Source organism: Dermacentor silvarum, chromosome 1 (genome assembly GCF_013339745.2).
Source record: "Dermacentor silvarum isolate Dsil-2018 chromosome 1, BIME_Dsil_1.4, whole genome shotgun sequence".
NCBI lineage: Eukaryota > Metazoa > Arthropoda > Arachnida > Ixodida > Ixodidae > Dermacentor > Dermacentor silvarum.
In genome coordinates this window covers 67,694,148-67,716,749 of record NC_051154.1, presented here as the reverse complement: position 1 = coordinate 67,716,749, position 22,602 = coordinate 67,694,148, and the positions used below count along the sequence as shown (strand labels likewise).

Here is a 22,602-nt window from a genome sequence, read left to right as displayed (position 1 = left end):
GCAGAACCACATTTTGGCCACATTTTGTGTACCACATTGCAGAACCCCACTTTTTGTGTATCATAACAGAAAAATCATCTTACCTCAGCTTCTCCACACACCTCTGGCGTGCTAAGAAAGAAAAAAGTACAAGCAAACAAGTGAGAAACAGCACCTCAAAAAACAACAACTGCGTTAATGTGCATTTAATGCCCACTTACAATATAAAGACCACTCCACTGTATGCATGAGGTGGTGACTATGCAAGCCTGTTACTGCATGCGTGAAAAATATAGCCATGCTTTGACATTACAAATGTGTGTATGCTTAGATGACTGGCACAAATTGTTTCCCTTGCACCATGCACCTTCACATGTAGCGTAACACTTTAAATGGTTTGTTCATTAGCCAGCAAGTAAGTTTGCTTTATGTCATACACTAGTAGTAGAATGTGCTCTTTGGCCATCTGCCTTCTTAGCACACAAGCTGCATTTCGGCGGCCGCATTTCGATGGGGGCGAAATGCGAAAACACCCGTGTACTTAGATTTAGGTGCACATTAAAGAACCCCAGGTGGTCAAAATTTCCGGAGTCCCCCACTACGGCGTGCCTCATAATCAGATCGTGGTTTTGGCACGTAAAACCCCATAATTTAATTAATTTAAGCTGCTGTTCCAGAAAGCAATGATAAAGCTGATCTAAGAAAAGCTTCAATTTACAGAGGCAATGCACTGCATGAAGTCGCAAAAACAGCACTACAGAGCATCAAGTGCTCATGTGAAAGTCATGTGAAGAGTTGCAGTCATGTTAGTGGTGCAATAAACTCAAGTTCACATATAATTACTGGATCTTGGAGAACCACTAAAGAATTATTGCTTAGAAAATGCAGCAAGCGACAGATTCATCATATTTGTTTATAAGATTATGTACAGTGCAGTCCACGTATAACGATACCACATATAACGATATATCAGTTATAACGATGAGTCGACCCAAGAGTATCAATTTATGCATTAGGGCTACGAGAAAAAAAAACATATATAACTATATATTATTCACTGCATATCAGATATAACGATCGAAATCTTGCTTCTGGGCAGCGTTTTTCATGCAGAATAATTGCGAAATTTGTGTTCCTAAGTTGCCTGTTCCTAAGACGGGGCGAAAGTTTGCCTACGCGAGTTCGTATTTTCTGCCATTACCGCGCTGCGCATCCAGTCTGCGTGCCGATTGCGAACGAAAGCTATGGAGAGCATCGCAAGTTGGCGCAGCGTGCACAAGATGGCGCCAGCTGCTTCGCGTTCGCGTCGCCAGCGGTCGCAAGAGCGTTCAGAGGAGAGGGAGGAAGACAGTGATAAACGAGCGGCGCCTGCGCGCCCTACGCTGCCTTTACAATCTCCTGCTCTCAGCGAGCATGGAAAATCGCCGCGGAAGGAGCGGGAGGTGCGCTGACAAAGCGCCAAGCCGTGTCTCTCGGGACAAAGCTGCAAATTTAGCAAGAGTCGAAGAAGTACAAGCTCGCGCAGTCGATGATATCGACAATTATGAAAACCGGGAGCGCCAGGATCACGAAAGCTAGAAGCAGTGGCCATGCCGATCAACGGAAAAAGCGGGCTTTGTGCACCAGGACGAAACCCTCATGGGTGAAACTAACACAGTGGAAGCCGCTGACATTACCGAACTCTGGGAGCACGTCACTACTGATGATGAAATAGGTGGTGCTTCAACAGAGGAGTTTCTAAGTGTAGGTAGTCCTGCCTCGTTCTGCGTAGAGATCTCTGCCGAGGCGATCGTTGTCCCGACATACGGCGGCGTTGTGCGACGGAGGCGACGACAGCAGCAGCAGTGACGACGAGATTGACAATGGCCCGTCATTGACACCGACCCCGATGTTCAACCAAAGTGCAATGTCGTCGATCAAGTCGCTCATTGATTTCACGCACACTAAGTTATAGCCGCCAGTGTTCGCGCAGCAGCTGGACGCGACGCACACGGCGGTTGTGAATGCGAAACTTCTGCAAAAGCAAATGCAGATTTCTATTTCAGCGCGCCTAACGATTGAGATGCTATTTAGAGGTATAAATAAACGTTTTGTTTTTTCCAGCCTACTTTCTACAACATAGATTTTTTACCGCAAGTGGCAAATTTGGTTTCGGGACTTCAAAAATATATTCTTTTTTTTTATCAGCATTCCAGATATAGCGATGATCGGTTATAACGATTGGATTTTTCATTCTTCTTAATATCGTTATAAGTGGACTGCACTGTACATATTAAAAACTTCGAATGAAACACACACATTCTGTGCAAGAATTTTATCTTAGATGTGAACTCGAAAGCACCGTGGCTGTGCCGTAAAACTCTGAATATAGCTGCTCCTACTGCATGTTGAGTGAAAACATTGATTATCTTACTTTGTGGAAAACTTGGTTCGACAGCTTGTATTTTTCCCACCAACCTTACTCGGAGCACCAGTTGCTGCTCCAGTTTCCTGCACAAATATAGAGGAAAGAGGGAGAAAATGGTCATCAGACTATGGTAGTCTCTTGCAGGGCCATCAAAACAGGTGAAACCAACTACAGCAAATTTCACATCAGTGAAATATTCACTGCGAGGAATCTTCTTTGAGTCCTTGATTATTGCATAAAGCTTCACATTATAATTGCAGCTATTAAAATGACCATAGGTATGAAAGATAATTTTAAAGAAATTTTTAACGCTCATAGTTGTCAACAACTTTTAGTGGCAACAGAGCCCAAAGCTACAGAACTGAAGTGCATGTGCAAGAGTTCTACTGAATATAGTCCCAAGTTTGATGTTGCATTTAAAGGTGCCCTGAAACACCTTGAAGAAATTCTGATTCCAAGATTGTGTGCCAGACTTTATGCATTTGCAAAATTAGTATTACGAACGCCCAGAATAATGCCAATGAAATCAGTGGAGGGGGGGGACAGAGACATGCTCCAGAGCAGACCTCTAACAGTTTTTGTCAGAATGCTCTGCTGTTCTTCATTTTCTTCAGTTTCTTTTTTCTATTTAACCACCAAAACTCAAAATCCAGGAGTAAGCATCTCCAGCTCAGAATGTGACAATAGTCACACCTGCATAGCTACGACTACACAGAAAGAACACAAGGCAGTGCAATATAGTGCATGAAAGTGAACTGTCACTCGCACGCACAATGAAGCACTGAAGACGAGAGGGGTATAGGAGGGAACAAAAAAAGTGTACTGAAGCAACAAAAAGGTGTGCCACTCTGCTTTAAAGCTTAATTTTAACACAAAGTAAGCCATCATATAATCTCTCAAATTTATCATAGCTGAAGAAAAAAAAAAACATTTTTATGCCAGAAATTTAACCACTGATTAGGCTAGCAAATGCCTTATTCTTTGACTTATCTGATAGCTTGTTCCTTGCCTATATGGTGCACGTCTCCAAGGAACTTTAGGACTATTTGCTGACAGCACAATAAGCACCAGTTGACGTTTTCTGTTCCAGTATCATTAATTGAACATGTATTTGCATTTAAAATACCTCAGTCTCTGGGCCTTGCAAAAGAGGGTCAGGTTTCAGATCCAAGGTCGTCACTCCATCAGCATGCCTTAAGGAGGGAGAGCCAGAACAAGAAAGAGCAGGACTAGTGATTAAAAAGTAATAATGGCACATCAAACTTAATGAGGTCCAGACAAGTTTCAATGTTTCACGTCGCAAGTGAACCCACTACGCCATTCATTAATTTTGCCATTAATTTTGCCAATGCAGCACAGTGCATCCTCCACTGTATGAGGCGGGATGGGCTAGCGTTGATGTGATTCATGATGACTAGCATTTCACTATTCCATGCAATCATTGGTCCATAATTTTAATGTAGCAGATGAATAAATGCCAACACCGAGTATTCACTTAGTTTTCTTTAAGTAACCCAAGGTAAACATGAAAATGGAAACTAAAGGGACACTAAAAAGGAATATTAAGTTAACCTACATTAATAAATTATGCTTCTGCAATAGTAAAATGGCCACTCACTGTGAGAGGATGCTTCCTAAACTCTAAGAAAAGCAAAAACGAAGGAAAGGTAGCTACACCACCCTGACTAGGTGGTGAATCAGCTTGCTGTGAAGTCACAAATTTTGATAGCATCTACTCTTGTTCTAGTTAACTGTTTATTAGTAAAGAAGGCGTACATTGCATTGTAAAGGAATTGAAGAGTGAACTTGGAAAGCTACGAGACCCTTTTATGGAACAAAAACATCCCAAATACAAGAATATACTTCCATGATGTCATAATGACATGCTGGTGCTGAGGTTTTGGCATGAAATTCATAAGGGGGAAGTTTGGCCTTCATTTCCTGCAGTTATAGTTTGTTTATTCTTCATTCATTCAACAAGCAATGATTATGTACAGATAGTATGCAGACAAGGGTCCCAAAGTCAACCACTGAAACGAGACCCTAAGACAAATGCTTAATGTGGGAATCCATTGCAATGGGATGTGAGAAGGCAGTTCAGTGTATGAAAAACTAAAACAATTTAGAAGCCAAAAAGACTGATGATGGAGTGCACTGAAGATGGCGTCGTGATGCAAAGAAAGCGTTGTATGTACAAAAAAAAAAAAAAAAAAAACTAATTCTGAGCACAGCCATCTCACAACTTCGCAGAGCTGTAAAGGAGACTGATGTACAGTGACATGTATTTATTCTAACTACTTTAAAGGATGACTGTGCTTACCACTGCTTTGTGCATGACAAATATCAAATATTGCAACAATATAGCATTTTTTTTTTGTTTGCATTGTTCACTAATAGACTTGGCACCATTGCTTGCCTAGTTTATCAGAAAACAAAAAAAGGAGGGCTCCAAAAGGAGTCCATTACATGTGCACCTCACACCATCGGATAAGTGAGCTGCTCATGAAACAGTGAATGCCTTCACTATCAAACAACTACAATTCATATTACCCTGGTAAATATGATGCCAAGCATGAACGAAACACATCCATGGCAGAAGCCAATGAGGGCCCACAAAATTGCACAGCAATAAATCTTGTGTCACTGCTGCACACTTCACACAGACTGGCTAAGTGCACAAGATGTACAATTGCATTGTTACATTCAAACTGCAATACGAAATTACCTCTCTAAATCAAGAAAACATGAAAATAAAAAAGCGAGGAAGACAGGGGGAGAAGGCCTAATTCAGTTTGGCCTCTCGTGGAACCCCATAAGTCCACCCATGGAACCTAGTTTAGGAATCCCTGCTTTTGATTTTCAAGACACTGGCATTGTTTTCTTCACATCAGAACATATCACTTGTTGAGGTTCAATCATAACCATATAAAGCCAACAGACAATGAAGCCAAGAAAAGCATCGGGGAATTTAAGTGTGGTTGAAATTGGAATGTAGAAATAATGAAGAAAAGGGAAATGAAAGTGGACGAAAAGATAACTTGTCACCGGTGGGAGCCGAACCCGCAACCTCCGCATTACGCGTGCATTGCACTACCAATTGTGCTACGGTGACAGCCATCAATTCGTCCACTAACTTGGGTATTTATGTTTGCTATATCTAGCCCTAGGTGTGTTAGCCAGCGCCACTCAGAGTGGTGCTGGCTGCTGTATTGCTGTATTGTATTTTTACTGTAATTACTGTATTGCCTCTTTTTTTAAGGTCTGAGCACATTTTAAGAAATCGCCTGAGCCAGATAGCACAATTCTACCATTTTAGTTGTATTATTCGAAAAGGAGGACTAATATTATTTGCACAGAAAATTGCAATATGTACTAGCTGGCTCACAAATTTTCAGTAATTAACATAAAAATTAGTCACTCTAGGACACATGCTGCAATTGCAGGTTTGATGCCGGTCAGTGCTCATTCTCCCTGGAGAAGAAGGGGAACCGAGGGGCTCAATTTTTGTTAGTCACAACCATATGAAGCTAACAGATAACGAAGCCAAGGAAAGCATAGGGGAAATTATTTGTAACTTTAATTGAAGCATAGAAATGACAAGCTTAAAGAGACTCTGAAACAATTCTGACGATTTTGTACAAACATAATGAGTCGTTAGGGCAGGTCCTTCTTATCACTAAGTTACACTATTAAGCGCTCCGTGTAAAGCATGTAAATTATTATAGGGTTTTAAAAATGTGCATCTCTACTGATCGCAGCAGGCCACTCCCCTGAATTTTCAGCTGCCCTGTCCCCTTCTACAAAAGGAAGGGGGGGGGGGGGGGGGCACGCAACGTCAGTTGGGTGAGCTATCCGATTAGCTACCCACATTGTGGCATCAGCAAGTTTTACAACTTTATGGTGAACAAATGTTGTTTGTAATAGTTGGAATATTGGTTAATTTGTTTCCATAAAAAAAGTAATAGAGAGAATACACAATGACAATTTATCACTACACTCAAGCACTTCCACCGCACAGCAAGTGTTGTCTGCCTGTGTTACATGGTGTGCCATGTTGACGCGAGCTGCACGGTCACTGTTGCTATCGAGGTTTCTTTTTACGAGCACTCTGAATTGTCCCTGTGTTGTGGGCTGCAAATCTAGCGATTGGCGACAAGTCAAGCTGCAATATTGTGCCCCTCTGCAAGGCGAGCAGAGTGGCTGCGGTGTATCAGGCTGTCGGTATCCTATCGGCGCCTGGACCTTCGCGTTTGCAGCAGTCACTACACGCCGGAGGATTACCACAATACTGTGCTCATGCAGCGATTGGGCGCAGCGACAGAATGCTCGCAACGCACGCTGCTTGGATAACTCTAGCTGGGGATTGACAGCCAAACAGCTAGTGGAGAGGTTGGAGAGGCTTCACTCGCTGGCTCCAAAACGGAAGTAGATGCCATGACGTCACAGCACACAGAGCCAGTGAAGGCAGAGCTCAGCCCCGATTGTTTGGCGAATGAGTAACGGTAACTTCTCGTCACCTGTAGCTCTCTCAAATTGAGATGCTTCACTTAAATCGCAGTGGAAATGTTTTACTGTGGCTGTAACTACGCACCTAAAAAACTTCTGCAGCCCGTTTCAGGGACCCTTTAAGGGAAATGAAAGTGCTATTCGGAGTAGGGATAGTAGTTTTATCGGCTGCATAAACTTGGGACACATTCGCTTTCTAACTGAATTGACAAGTGTGGTGTCATCGCGCACAAGCAAAAATGAATATATATAACACTGAATGACAGCAGACGACGACTGTCAAAACGCTGGCAGCAAGTGCTGCCGCTGCAGCGGGCGAAGAATCGTGCGGTCTATCGCTTCAACGGAAATTGAGCGGCGAATGCACAGCGCATACAAAGGTCAGAGCCGTGTGGAGATAAGAGACGGTGCGGGCGACCGCCACCACAGCCATTGCAAGCGTATTTGTTGGCAGAGTAGAAGCTGCTCCCCCCCCCCCCCCCTCCCTCCCTGCGCTGCCTTCCCGCTTTTTTGCTTTCGCGTGGGAGATTGCGTTGCCAGTTCCCCTTGCGCACAGTTGCAAGATACGCATTTGGTGCCGTAGCACAGCGTTGCCCCGCCTCCCTCCCCCCATACCCCCATGGCCTTTCGCGCGACGGTCGCGTTTGCTTTCCGCCGTGCGTTCGCTCTCCGTGATAACGTGCGGCCCCCACGCACTTTCACTCACGCATACAGCGCGCGGTGACGATTTTATCGCCCTTGGAATCTATACGGAACCTCACAGCGATGGCGACGACGCCGACGCTGACGGCAGAAATCCAGTTGAAGTGTCCATATCATTGCTATCGCAATAAAACTTGCCGCCAGTGGGAGCCGAATTCACAAGATCCGCATTACGTGTGCGTTGCACTACCAATTGTGCTATGGTGGCAGCCCTCCCAAGTCCACATTCTTGAGTATTTATGTACAGTTAAACCTGCTTATAACGAACCTCCATATAACGAATTCCTGGATATAACAAAATTTTTCTATTCCCCGCCGTTACTCCATAGAAGCGCATGTATTTGAGACCTCTACGTAACGAAGTGGCAGCGGGAGACCCCCTTGATATAACGAATTTTCCGCTCCGACAACCTAGAGATTTCGCCCCAAATTGTCATTTTTGTGCGAGCAGCAACTGGAAGCACCTCCTCCGCCGCGACAGAATGCGAAGCGAGCGCACGTGTGCGTGCGTGTGCGAGGCGGGCCTGCATCCCTCGACCTGGCGATCTTGCCGCCGCGGGCGTGACCTTTCCCCCTTCCTTCATTCAAACCTGATCCTGCCGCTTGCTGCAGCTGGCCTAGCCCGCCAAGCCGGCACTCTCTCCTTTTTCAGTTGATGTTTCCGACGCGCTGGTACAACACGCTGTGACACTCGATGAGCGTGGACATGCGCTGTCAAACGATGGCGGCGTGTGGAAGCGCCGCTGGAGAAGCGAGCGAAGTGACCTTCGTGCTGTTGTCTATCGCTTCAACGCAAACTGAGCGCCGAGAACACGCAGCATGCACAAAGCTATGAGCCGCCGACGCACCTACACTGCTAGACTCTGCCCCAACGCAGATCGCCTTCAAGATACGGCCCGCGCGACCGCGCGCCGCCGCGCAGTACGCAGTTGATGCCCGAGTACAGTACAACGCCGCCCCGCTATCCCTCCCCCCTCGCCAGTGCCTCGAGCGCAACGGAAGAAGGCGCGCTTCCCTGCCTTTCTTGCGCGCGCGAGATTTAGACGCGGTCGTCGACTCCCCTCGCACGTTTTCACTCGCACATGCAGCATACGGTGCGCGGCGACTGCATTTCGTCCTTGGACTTTACACGGAATATCTATGAGCCAAAACCAATTTTAGGGCCACAACGTGTCATAGACACCATCTTTATATAGCAAATACGGATCTCAAGGGCCATACTTTCGATGGCGGAAACCGAAAATATGTCATAGTTGTCGCCCCCGGCACTTTGGGCGGCCAATGCCATTGTCAAGCTACCAAACCAAGCAACATGAAAAGTCAAAATGGCCGCTCGGGCTGGCGCGGGGTGGCAGTTCGCAACGTATGATGCGGGAAAGGTCCCACAGTTGCGACGCAACAGCGGGGTTACCAATGCATTGGGTTCTATAGGAGCTGTGCCGGGACCGGCCGAAAAGAACGTAACAGCCGGGAAAACGCAGCCCCCAGGAACGTAACAGCGGGGTTCTGCTGTAACACTATACGACACTACGACGCCATCGTGAGACTCGCTCTTCGTTTAAGATGCCTCGCGCTTGTGCAAAACGACACGCGTCCATGCATCCGGTTCCTGGTGTGACATTCCTAGGATGAATGCTTCGACGAAAACGGAAAACGGGTGCACGTTACAATTGAGGGCGCGTTAGAATCGAGTAAATACGGTAAGCGATTTTTTTTTCGAATTTTCGTGCCGAACCTGCATATAACGAAATCCTCTTTATAACGAAGTTTTTCGGGAATTTGTCAATTTCGTTATATCCAGGTTTAACTGTATATGCAAAAGATCTAACCTGGGGAGTGCTAGCCAGCGTCATTCCTGGCCATGGTGGGGTCTGCCCCTGTTCTCATTTCCTATTTAAAGGCTGTTAATAAGAAAATGATACATTCCCAGCCATGCAGGTTTACACAAATTACTTTGCTAGTATATACCACTCATTTATTACCAATTTAGCCAAAGTGAAGTTTTGTTGCACTTGGCCTTTTTTTCTGACCACCCAAAAGTCTCTAACATGCAACAAAAGCTAGGTACATTAGCATTTCTTACATTCCATCGTCACCAGAGTACAGCCACTGCAGCTGGTAATCGAACCTGACACCTAGCGATCGGCAGCAGAACACCAGAGCCACTGAGCCACCACAGCAGGTCAAGATGACATTTATATTATAGCAACTTAATCGCAAACAATGTATGTGAATGGCTGTAGCATTCCAACTGATGAACTGGTAACTCATCAGCACAACTCCAGGTAAAGCTGCTTTAAAGAAATGTGGCTCATGAATTCTTGTTTGATAAACAATGTTTCTGTACAAAATGAGACATGAAAATAAAGAAAGAAAGAAAAAAAGAAAGAAACGACATGCATGCATGCACACACACACCTAAGTGGTAAAAGGAGCCCTGCAATACTTGTTGGTCATGGTAAATAAATCTACCTATACTCACCAGATTATTACAGTGATGAGCAGCTTCTGAAGCGGTGCATTTCAACACAAAGCAGGAAATCTACAATTTCACTCAAAAGACTGCTTGTCATCCCCTGCAGCTTTTAGAATAACCTGCTTTCACATGGTGCTCCCCTGACTTACTTAACACATCAAGAGAGCAATGAATGCTCCCATCATTCGCTAGCATGAACTCAACAAGGATCAAGTCCCTCCCTCCCTCTTTTTTTTTTTTTCTTGTACAAAAGCATAATCAATATTTCTTGTGCAAACACGTGTAATTTCTTTTTTATCAGGACCATGGCCCTGCTGTGGCCAGCTTGAGCCATGAATGCATCCAGGATCAAGGGATGAGAATGTGGTTTATGAGGCAGCAATTTGTGTACTGTTTTCAAATTACACACAGTACACCAATTTGAAAATTGTATTCTCAATGGCTCATATATAAAGCCCAGAACATAAAAGTCCTTGAAAAGGTAAGTATTCGTGGTAATTTTCGCAGAAGAAAACAAAAAAAGAGGACTTACTGGGAAGACAGGCGACAGATAGGGCCATAAACTTCCTCAGGAGAGATCACACAGAATGTTACACAATCCATCTGGAAAAGAAGTAAATAAAAAAGAAAACTAGTAAACATGGCAACACTCAATAAAAAAAATGTTGAACGCTTTACTTCCTTGTGTTCATCCGCAATTCTTATATGTTGACTCAGCTCTCTATCACGTGTAGAAGTGAAACTAGTAAAACATAAATGCAAGCCAGAGCTGATACTATGCAATACAATTAGTGACACAGTGCAATGAACTATTTACTAACTAAAGCAAGCGTGCCATGACTAAAGGGTTCCTAAAGCATCTCTGACATTTTGAACACATTTTAAAAAAATGCATGCACCATGCAGAGAATACTGCAATGATCAGCTTTGGTGAATATGGTTGCACTATATACACCACAAGGAAGCCACAAGCTAAAAAACAATCCTGTGCTCCTCTACGGGCTTTTGTGCAACGGTAGAGTCATATGCATGATGTTATCAAGGTAAAAGCTGTTGAATGGTTGGTTGATAAAGGACAGTAGCGCTAACATGAAGACAGTTGGCTGTGTGTTCTGAGAAGAGAGGAAGGCTTGCTCATTGTTCACCACTGATCCTACTGCTAAGCTTTTGGTGAGTCAGTGCCACACGGTAAGGCGATCAGAGGTGGACGATGAAGATGCCCTTCCTGTTGGCTGACACAAGCCGTAGCTTATGCTGTTCTACATGGAGTTGGTGAGTGTGTGTGGCAAAGACGAGAGAGTGCTTGAGAGGAGGATAGCAAAGTGAAGTGAGAAACCACGACAGCCACACACAGTATAGACCACTTATAACATAACCCCTTATAGTGCAGGACCAGATATAATACGGTCTTTTCAGACTCCCGTTCATTTTCCCATGTCACTAAGTATACGCATATCGCTTATAGTGCAGTTGCGGGAGACAAAATTCCCGTTACAGTGTGGCTGCCTGGAAGTTTGGCAGCCAAGCGAGACGGTGAATGCTCCCCTCAAGCCACAGATATACTGTGATGCAACACAGGCATGCGCACGTGGGTTGCGCTCCACGACGTCATGGTGGCAAGCAGTCGGAGTCTATACTCCAACGACACGACGCAACTGGCATGCCTGGCACCATTGCATGCATTCCAACGTTGCTGGTGCATGAATAGTTCCATACCTATTTTTCACCTGCTGCGCCGAGCCGCACCGGCCACGCATCCCAGCATTCCTCGCCCGTACCGGGCAGAATGACGCAATAGCGGGAGCGCACGAAAGCGCGTCCACCGCCGTGGCTCTCTGCGCATTAACAAGCATGGTATCACGCATGAACACATCCCACTTGATGACCGCGAAAACTCGCTGTCAAAATGCTGGATTGAGGAAGCGTGGCAGCAGCAGCGAGCAAATTGACCTTCGTGCTGCATCTCACATCAACGCGAACAAAGTCACGAAAAGACAGCACACGGTGGACTGTGCCCCCATCACAGATGGCTTTCAAGAGACAGGAGGTCTAATGGAGGACTAAGATACAGATGGACTAAGCGGGCGCGCGAGGCTGCCCGGGCCGCCCGGAGTTGAGTCCCCCCCCCCCCGCCCTCTCCCCGGACTAGAACAGCACACCCACCTCCCTACCCTCCCCCTGGAGCCTTGCACACTACGGAAAATGGCGCGCTTCATTTCCGCTTTCCTCCCTTGCGTGCGCAAGATTGCGCCGCTATCGCCGGCTCACCCTCGCATGCTTTCACTCGCACATACAGCATACGGCGCACGGCAACGATTTTATCACCCTTGGACTTTATACGGAACCTCACGGTAATAGCGATGGCAGAAATGCGCCTGGAGTGTCTATATAATTGCTATGTTTTGCTTATAGTGCGGTACCGCTTATAGTGCAGACATTCGCGACACTGGTGACTTACGTTAGAAGCGGTCTACACTGTAGTTTTCAATCAAACACCTGTAACTTTGCCATTACGGCATTATTTCAAAAAATTCTTACAGTTGCATGTTGATTACAGATTGGTACACAGCTTCCACTACATATACCTAAACAAACTTTCAAGCTCAGAGGGATTTAGGGGCTCCAAATGCAGCAACAAAGCACTAACATAAGCAAGTGGCATGTGTTAGCTAGCTTTTCTGGGCTTTTACTTAGGTTTAGTGAGAGTAATGACTGTCTCCACATGCATTCTGATACTCTGTGGTATTTTGACGCCACTTTCCAAATGGCAGATGACCATACACTGTATTGGTAGCTCAAGAACACAGCAGATATGCCTTTGCTGCCATTACAGTGTACTTTACTCTCGGGCAACTACATACAGAACCTTGTAACCCCTTCATTTAGTAAAAGAGCGCTCCGACAGCTTATTAAAAATTTGTTTACTAGGCTTAATTATGAGACTAAGCCATTCCAGAAAAGTGTACAATCACTGCATTTTACCAGTACTAACACATGTTGAAGACAGCCGCGTCTCACAGGCCACAGTGGTTTGATTGAATGAAACTTGGTTTATTAAGTGAAACAGAAAAGGAAGAGTGCTCACAGAGAGCAACGCAGGGGCTCACATTGGTCGCACATAAACTCTCACATAGCGTCAGTCGAACACGCACATGGTCCTTTTGCGCTCACACTCGCACAGCCTCGTCGTCGCACTATCGAATGCGCACTCTCACTCAACTAAAAATCCCACCACACAATAGACGCGTCTCGGCCGCAGTTCGTGGTGTACAAGGTAGGGGGCGCTAGCAAGCAGCTTGTGAAATAGCTAACATCTCGGCCGTCCTGAAATATTAACGTCCTCGTTAAGATAATCGCAGTCACACACACACACACACACACATATACCAAGAACGCTAGCTGTCTTATGGTATACAGTCGCGTAGTCTGGCAGGTACTACTCGTTGCCTGCGTGGGCGTCTAACTGCAAAAAGCTCGTCGCACTGATTCTGGTCAAGTTGGTGGTTGGATTCATCTGACGCTTCGTCGTCGTCTAGATGAGACGTTTTACTTGTCGATGACCACGCCTTCAATTGCGAAATGTGCGCCGTCATTGCGTACCTCTTTCGAGAGTTTTTGTTGAGCTCTGCCACTCTGTACGTGTTTGCAGGCAACACTTCAGTTATTACCAAGGGGCCTCTGTACTTGGGTTGTGTTTTAGTTGGATTTCCCGTGTGTTGGGGCGCTGTCTTCGAAAATACCACTTCGCCCACATCATACATCCTTGCAGGATAATGCTGGGTGTCATATGCTTGCTTCCTTTTTGCTTGTTCTTCTAGCAAGTGCTGCCGTGCAGTTTCTCTGAGCTCACTCGGGTCCTTCCAAGCGTCTTCACCGTCCATTTTCTCGTCTTGCAGGGCTAAACCATAAAAGACGGGTTTGTAACCATGCAGCATTTCATAAGGGGTCTTTCCCGAGCTCTTACTCACAGCGTTGTTTAAGCTACATTGAACATACTTGAGCTTAGCATCCCAATCTCGGTGCTCTGGGTCTTTCACTGTTGTGGTGATGACGGGCAATACAGTATGATTCACTCCACAAATACAATTCACAAGCTTGAATAACAGCAGGATTAATATGCAACAAAATAAGCTAGATGAGAATTTAAATAATTCTGAACTGGAGCGTAACACCTCACCATCTCTTTTAAAGCATTCTGATAAGCACAAAATACTTCGAGCATAGATGACTAAATCAGTCGCTTCTGGTCGAACGTTCACTTTGCAACGCCGTATCGGTTGTCGTTCAGTTGGCACAGGCACCTCTTTCTCGTCAGACTTGTCCTCGTCGGACTCCTCTTTCTTTGCTACTTTCCTCCGCTTGGCAGGAGTGCTGGTCTTCTTTGCAGGCCGCTTTCGAGATGCCTTCCCCTTCTCTGCCTTGGGAGTTGCCGTCTTTTGTTTCTTGGTCTGGCACTTGCCAGCGGAAGCCGATGTCATAGACTTTCTCTTTCCCTTCTTGGTAGCTGGCAGGGGCTTCTTGTTATCAAAGGGCTTGAGCAGGAAGTTGAGAATGCGATCCGTGCACTCCTCGACCGTGCCACTCTTCTCCAAGTCAAGCATACCCAGCAAGTCCTTGTGGGCAGTCTTTTTGAGCTTTGCGACCATCTTTTGTCTCTTCACATACTCTGCAGAGTCCTTCTCAAAAGGGAACCCACTGAACTTGCGCAAATTCTTCTTGATCTCGGATGGCACTCCTGGGCGGCCAAAGAGCAGTCGATGCAAAACCTTGAGACTCTCTGAGCGCTCACGGTTGATGATGTGCTCGATGCGGGGGCAGTCACCCAGTGGTGTGCCTTTTCCTTGCTCTGGTGGGGGCCGCTCGCGTGCCGCTGTGCGGAAGCTCACGTCCAGCCGCTCAACCTTCTTGCGCTGCTGAGAACCTGACAGCTCCAGCGGCTGGTCCAGCAGGCCAAGCTTTGGCTCCTCATCATCACTGCTCTCCTCAGCAGCAGAGTTTTCGTCCTCCTGTTTATCATCCGCAGGGGTCTTTTCTTCCGATGCAGCATTTTTCATGTTGTTTTCAATCAGCACGCTTTCCGATTCTGACATAACGGCTGCACCCTGGTCCACAGGCTGCATTCTTTGGTGACTTTCATAGGGCGCCCGATGAGCGTATGGAACGTCACTACAATGCCAAAACCGCAGAGAACCTCCAATTCTTGTATACGCGATGTAAGGCAACTCTGTGAATGTCCTTCCGACCAGTAAATCGACAGATTGAGCTTCATCTGGAACTACAAGGATATGTATGTCCTTTGCAAAAGCACTGTCAATGCATAAATCAGCCCTGCACCTTCCAGTGCTTTTTGCCGCAGGCACCAGTGCTATTTCCAAAACCATACAGGTCTGTTGTCTCAGGAACGATTTCTATGCCACATCGCGCTGCTCCGGAGGCACGCAGGAGACAGCCAGAACTGCCTGTATCAATGAGTCCAACGACAGTGAACTTTCCATTCAAAATGACTTCCTTCAGCAAACGCTTGTGCTCTTGATTTCATGTACTGGCTCGGTTACTGTGTGCGCCTCGTTGCGCTGCAGTGCCTCCTTGCAGTGACGCTGCGTGTGATCTGTTCTGTTGCAGAGGATACATTTCATCGGTCGTTTTGGTTGCGGACAGTCTCTCGCTATATGTCCGTACTGGCTACAGTTGTAGCACTTTCGCTCTCCTTTTTCGTTAGTCAGAGGGGGTCGCCTGTCCTTGGTACTTCCCTCCTCGAGGGATTTTCTTGTATGCAGCGCGCTCACGTTCGTAGCACGTGCTTCGTTGCTCGCCGCTCTATGGTCACGCGCTGAACCAAAAAACTCTTGCCTTTCACGCTCGATCCTCTCGAATTCCTGAATGTCGTGCAGGATATCGTCGTCGTCCTCATGACTTTTTCCGAGCAACATCGTGCTAAGTTGTTTCGAACGTAGTCCTGTGATTACCTGCGCACGAGTGTCCCAAAAATCCAAAAATTATGGGGTTTTGCGTGCCAAAACCAGTTCTGATTATGAGGCACGCCGTAGTGGGGGACTCCGAAAATTTGGACCACCTGGGGTTCTTTAACGTGCACCTAAATCTAAGTACACGGGTGGTTTTCGCATTTCGCCCCCATCGAAATGCGGCCGCCGTGGCCGGGATTCGATCCCGCGACCTCGTGCTCAGCAGCCCAACACCATAGCCACTGAGCAACCACGGCGGAAATCCAAGTTCGCCTCCTTGCACAACCGCACCTTGGTGTGCAAATAGTCCACCGAGCTTTCGTTGCGCTGTTGCACATGCTCGTGCATTTTGCGCCAGCGTTCCGCCGCACGCGTCTGGCTCACAAAGGTTCGCCGAAAACGCTCTTCAAAATCGCTCCAAGTTTTGACTTTGGATCTCCTCGAACGCAGCCAGTCTCTCGCCGGTCCGGTCAAACGGGACTTTGCGGTCTCAAGCATGAAAGACTCAGGCCAGCTGTGCAGCGTCGCAGTTGTACGGAGATTTTCAATCCAATCCTTTGCTGAGGGTGCGTCCTCGCAACCGTTAAAGCTTGTTATGTTGTTGCTTAAGTCGGGCATCACTTGGAACGCAGCGATTCCACCGGGCGTTCCCGCGGACATGGGCTGTGGCGTCGCTGACGGAGTCAAGCGTTCCAACAAAGTCGTTAGGACGCGGTCCTTTTCCACACGGGCGTTCAATAGTTCGCGCACGGTAACACCATCACTTTGGTCGGTACCCGTGGAAGAAACCCCCTCACGCACAGTCTCACCAGTAACACCACTCTCGTTGCCGCTGTCGGTTGGGGTGTCTCCACTCCGAACTTCCCTTACATTCATGGTGCCGCTCAGTTCGTTAGGCCTAGTAATCCCGCTTCTGAGGTGTTGAAGACAGCCGCGTCTCACAGGTCACAGTGGTTTGATTGAATGAAACTTGGTTTATTAAGTGAAAAAGAAAAGGAAGAGTGCTCACAGAGAGCAACGCAGGGGCTCACATTGGTCGCACATAAACTCTCACATAGCGTCAGTCGAACACGCACATGGTCCTTTTGCGCTCACACTCGCACAGCCTCGTCGTCGCACTATCGAACGCGCACTCTCACTCAACTGAAAATCCCACCACACAATAGACGCGTCTCAGCCGCAGTTCGCGGTGTACAAGGTAGGGGGTGCTAGCAAGCAGCTTGTGAAATAGCTAACACACATGGGGCAGAAACTTGCAGGTTAACAAGGAAGCTTGAGAAGAAGTTGAGGACAGCACAAAGAGCGATGGAACGAAAAATATTAGGCGCAACTTAAGAGACAGGAAGAGAGCGGAGTGGATGAGACAGCAAACTGGGATAGCTGATATTCTATATGACTTAAGAGAAAAAAATGGAGCTGGGTAGGTTATATAATGTGTAGGGAAGAACACCAGTGGACCATTATAGTTACAGAATGGGTGCCAAGGGAAGGGAAGTGCAGTTGAGGCAACAGATAGCACAGGACAGGGGTAATTACGAAGGGCATTCAATAAAGATTTCCCCTGACTCAATTCTATTTATTGCTGGATGCTGAAACTGCGCATGTGTAACGATATAAGTCACTATAGGTCATGTGCCAATGTGCAACTCTGAACTACTAACGGTCTTTCTTTTACAGTGCTGAAGCGGTGTGAGGTGTGATAATGGATGCAGTGGAATACAGAGCAGTCATCAAGTCCCTGTACTTGAAAGGCCGCACTCCAAGGGAGATGTTCGATGAGATAAAAGAGGTTTATGGGGAGGATTCCCCATCATATGATGTAGTGAAGAACTGGCATCGTCAATTCAAATGCGGTCGGACTCAGGCGCGGATCCAGGGGCGATGTCCAGATGTCCTGACCCCCCCTTCAGATTTCTGCATCACCCCCTCACTGACAGGGGGATGGCCCTGTCGCAAAAAAATATGGCCACCAGCATTCTTCAAAAGTATTTTTCGCGAGTACCAGTGATATCAGCCATGTAGAAGTAAAGCTAGCTCACTCACAAGCTTAGTTGTATTCCGTCGGGGTGTGGTGTCGCGAAGTTGCCGTAGTTATTTTTTCTCATGAACACCTCGGACTTCCTGGCGCCGGCGGTGCCTTACTCGTCCCATCGGTGGCATCGAATTAACGAGGGGTCATCCCTTTTGCCAAGCACGCCGATGTCCGCGCGAGCGCTCTCGCGCCTGATCAACTTAGTTGCCCCTTGGTGTGTCATCGGTTGCCTCATTGCCTGTCATCAGTTCCGCGACCAACCTGCTTAATGAAAGAGATCACTTGCTGAAGTGTTCATATACAGGGTTTGTCCGAAAAGTAATGTCAGTGATTATATTGTGAATTAAGCGACTATACGTCGCAGCGCGCTTAGACCAGTTGGGATTGGTGGAGGGGGAAGTTAGCTTAAGCACGCGCTGTCGCTCAGTCGTCTGCGACCATCTGGAGAGTAAGGACAAGGTTTTTCGTCAACTCATTTTCATTTACCGTGCAAGCCGTAATGCAGCACTCGTTGGAACAAAGGACTGCCATCGAGTTTTGTGTGAAACTCGGCAAGTCTGCAGTGGAAACTTTTCTTATGATAAAGACAGCTTTTGGTGATCATTGTTTGTCAGAACGTCAAGTTTACCGGGGGCACACGGTCATTTTAGAAGGTTGAGAAGAGGTCAGCGATAAAGCCCGCGCTGTGCTGCGATCAACAACCATCACCGACGAAAATGTGACACGCGCGAGAGATGTTTTGTACTCAGACCCTCGTTTGAGTGTCCGTTTAGTGGCACAGAAAGTAAACATTCCAAAAAGTACCGTTCACAAGATTTTGACGAATAATTTTCAGATGCGAAAAGTGTGCGCGAAGATCTTGCACAAAATGTTAATGGACGACCAACAATCGAGCCGAGTTGAAACGTGCCAGGAGGTTTGGGACTTGTGCGAAAGTGACCCCCACGTTTTGGACAATGTCATCACAGGTGACAAGACTTGGGTGTTTGAATACGACCCCGAAACAAAAAGGCAAAGTGCCAAGTGGCACAGCTTGGCGTCCCCTCGCCCCAAGAAGGCCAGAATCAGCAAGTCAAAGGTCAAGACCATGCTGATTGTGTTCTTTGACATCAGTGGCCTTGTCCACCATGAGTTTGTACCCCATGGCACAACCGTGAACGACAAATTCTATGTGAAAGTGCTCAAGCGACTCAAACGAAGGATTCATCGCACCCGGCCTGATATCGGGGGCGATTGTAAACTTCACCATGACAACGCACCATGCAGCCTGCACTGCCTACCTCGTGACCCGCTTCCTGGCCGATTGAAAGATGCCAACGGTTCCCCAGCCGCCCTACAGTCCTGACGTGGCTCTCCCAGGCTTCTTATTCTTTCTGCGTTTGGAAATTCCCATGAAAGGACATCATTTCGCTACAGTTGGCAAAGTCGAAGAGGCTTGCACCAAGGCTCTAAAGGACATTCCTAAGGAGGCCTACCGTGACGCCTTCGATGGTTGGAAATCTCGCTAGGAGCAATGTAACGACGCAGGAGGAGCCTATTTTGAAACATTTTAGTGTGTTGTATCAATCTGATCAATAATTTGTTTTTAATCGAATCATTGACATTACTTCTCGGACAAACCCTGTATAAATAATAACAACTAACAGCTAAACTAAAAACTACGCATGGGCAAATTTTTTTTAACTGTAGCACTCATTGTGATCACAGTTACACGTTGACAATATTGAGTACGAGCACAGTACTGTTCGTACGCTACAAGTTTTTCATTATAACTTCGCAGTTTTATTGCCGTACATTAAGCATAGTAGGATCAAAGCCACTGGATCCGTTTATCTGAGTGGGCGTTCTCGCGGAGCGGGGCGAAGTCTCGAGCAGCGGCTGCGAAGTGACGTCAGCGGCCAACGCCAGCGTGCGGGCCAAGGATGGCGTCGCGTGGTTAGAGAAATGGGAGCAGATGCATGCCTTGTGTGAAAGGATGGCGTCGCGTGGGAAACAAAACATGAAGACGCTGGCTCGCACTCTCGGCTACTACACCACATCGTTCTTCTTGTAGGTGGCGTCGTGAGTCTTCATACGCGGTGATTCGCATATCGTAAACAACCAGCATAGTGGTTGCCGCGTTGGACCTCCAAACAAATGAAGGTGTCTCAGCCGAACACAAAGAATCTCCTTAAGGAAAACAAGGTGTCCCAACAGAACTCCAAAGACGGACCCGCGCTTACGCATTTATAACGAACCTGCAACAGATCATCCCAAATTTTATTTTAGGAAACAATACAGGCTAGATATACCGGGTGTTCAAAATTAAGCATTATGGTTTTCTTAAAATTAGGCACTGGGAGGCACGTGAAGACCACCTCCGCAAATAAGATATGTGGTCAGGGGGACACAAAGTGAGATGATAATTATCGTTGTCAGCAGTCGAATTGACTAAAATTGAACAATTAACTTTTTATTGACTGCAGTAAGAAACACGACTGCCTCTAAGTTTTCAATACAAACATACCCACTTACTGCAGTCGACAAAAATAATTCTTCAATTTTAGTTAATTGGGCTGCTCACAGTCATTATTATCATCTCACTTTGTGCCCCCCTGGCTATAACTTATTTGCAAAGGCGGTCTTCGCGTGCCTCCCAGTGCCTAATTTCAAGAAAAGCATAAAGCTTAGTTTTGAACACCCTGTATTATCAGGCACAGCCACCGAGCACATGGCTGTATTGGGTAACGTCCTTTTCCTATAATTTCGGTGAAACGGATATCTGGCTTCGCTACAGATCTTCCTCTTTCTGGGGTTTTACCTGCCAAAACCAGTTCTGATTATGAGGCACGCCGTAGTGGAAGGCTCCGGATTAATTTTGACCACCTGGGGTTCTTTACCGTGCACTACAACACAAGCACACGGGCGTTTTTGCATTTCGCCTCCATGAAATGCGGCCGCCGCGGCCGGGATTCGATCCGGCGATCTCGTGCTCAGCAGCGCAACGCCTGAGCTGACTGAGCCACCATGGTGGGCTACAGGTGCTCTAGATGTATAAAACGCCGGTTTATCGTGAGCAGAAACGGTGAATTTCGGTAAATATGAAAGGCTACTATAATCATCATTATCATTGACAGAAGCTGACCCCCCCCTCAGAAAAAACCTGGATCCGCCCCTGGTCAGACTTCGGGGGAAACGGCTCTGATTGCAGGGCGACCCCACTCCGCTATCCATGAACACACCAACCAGCAAGTGGAGGCCGCCATTTTGGAAAATCGCCGCGTAACCGTTCGAGACCTAGCCCAAAATGTTAGGATTAGTGTGGGGTCTGTGGAAAAAATCATTCAGGACCATCTTCATATGCGTAAGGGATCGGCTCGCTGGGTTCCCCGGCTGCTCAAACCTTTCCAAAAGTAGAAACGAGTCGAATGTTCCCAGGCTCTTTTGACCATGTGCCATGGAAACCAGGAAGGACTTTTTCAACAGAGTGATTACACAGGATGAAAGCTGGGTCCGTCACTATAATCCGGAGACTAAAGTCCAGTCGATGCAATGGAAGCACTTGGACTCACCGCTTCCAAAGAAGGCACGCGCCCAGCCCTCGGCGGGCAAGGTCATGCTCACAATCTTTTGGGATCAGCACGGAGTAGTCTTGATGGATTTCCTAGTAAAGGGTGCCACGATTACTGGGGTACTGCTGCGGAAATTGCGGGAGGCCATCAAAAGCAAGAGACGTAGAATGCTCACCAATGGTGTCCGCCTTCTGCAAGACAATTCCACAGTTCACAACTCACATGTTGCCCAGATAGAAGCACGCTGCTGAGGCGTTGAAATTCTGCCGCATCCCCCTTATTCACTCGACCTAGCACCATCGGACTTCCACCTCTTTCCAACAATGAAGTCATATTTGAAGGGCAAGCATTTTCCAGATGATGAGACTCTGATTTCTGAAGTCACAACATGGCTTTTGGAGCAACCTGTCGACTTCTACAAGCGAGGTGTTTACAGTTGCATAAAAAAGATGGGCGAAGTGTGTGTCCCTGGGTGGCACCTATGTAGAGAAGGACTAATAAATCTGCAAAGTTTCGTTGCTCTCGGTCCACAGGAAGTGGGTCAGGGGAAATTTTTATTGAACGCCCCTCGTAGAAATTTCTGAGATAGGCTTTCGTCCTGCAGTGGACATAAAAGTAGGCTGATGATCATAAAGCCAATTCCTATAAGTTTAACAAAGGCAATTTATCACAGTTACAGTGCACTAAACTTTGAAAGCTTGAATTCTTTCTAAAGTGACTTTGTGGCACTGCTGGAGCGCTCTGAAACAAAAGTGAGCATTTCAGTCTGAAAATGAAGGTAGTGTGAAGAACACGCGCCTCCATCCAGCGGCATCGCCAACGCTCGGCCCGCTCTGCTCGAGCTGCTGGTCGCTGGTGTTTTTGGAGACAGTGCTCCACGCTGCCTCGCCGTTCTTGGAACTCGTACCGTCCTTGAAGGACACTGCCAATAAACCTCTTCTCAATTGGTGGAGGTTGCTGGATTTCCCCCGCCACTTGCACCCTGG

General features: G+C 47.0%; 1 protein-coding gene across 7 annotated transcripts in view; it reads right to left on the bottom strand.

The window, feature by feature from the left end:
• The window catches only part of LOC119464960 (uncharacterized), a 101,149-nt gene that overhangs the window by 56,208 nt on the left and 22,339 nt on the right, over window positions 1-22,602 (bottom strand). For all 7 annotated transcript variants that reach the window (XM_049669034.1, XM_049669053.1, XM_049669037.1 and 4 more), the window contains 4 exons: window positions 10,603-10,673; window positions 3,513-3,579; window positions 2,393-2,469; window positions 84-111 (listed from right to left, as the gene is read on the bottom strand). In XM_049669034.1, coding sequence (XP_049524991.1) covers window positions 84-111; window positions 2,393-2,469; window positions 3,513-3,579; window positions 10,603-10,673 — 243 coding nt within the window. The remainder of the gene's footprint in view (window positions 1-83; window positions 112-2,392; window positions 2,470-3,512; window positions 3,580-10,602; window positions 10,674-22,602) is intronic.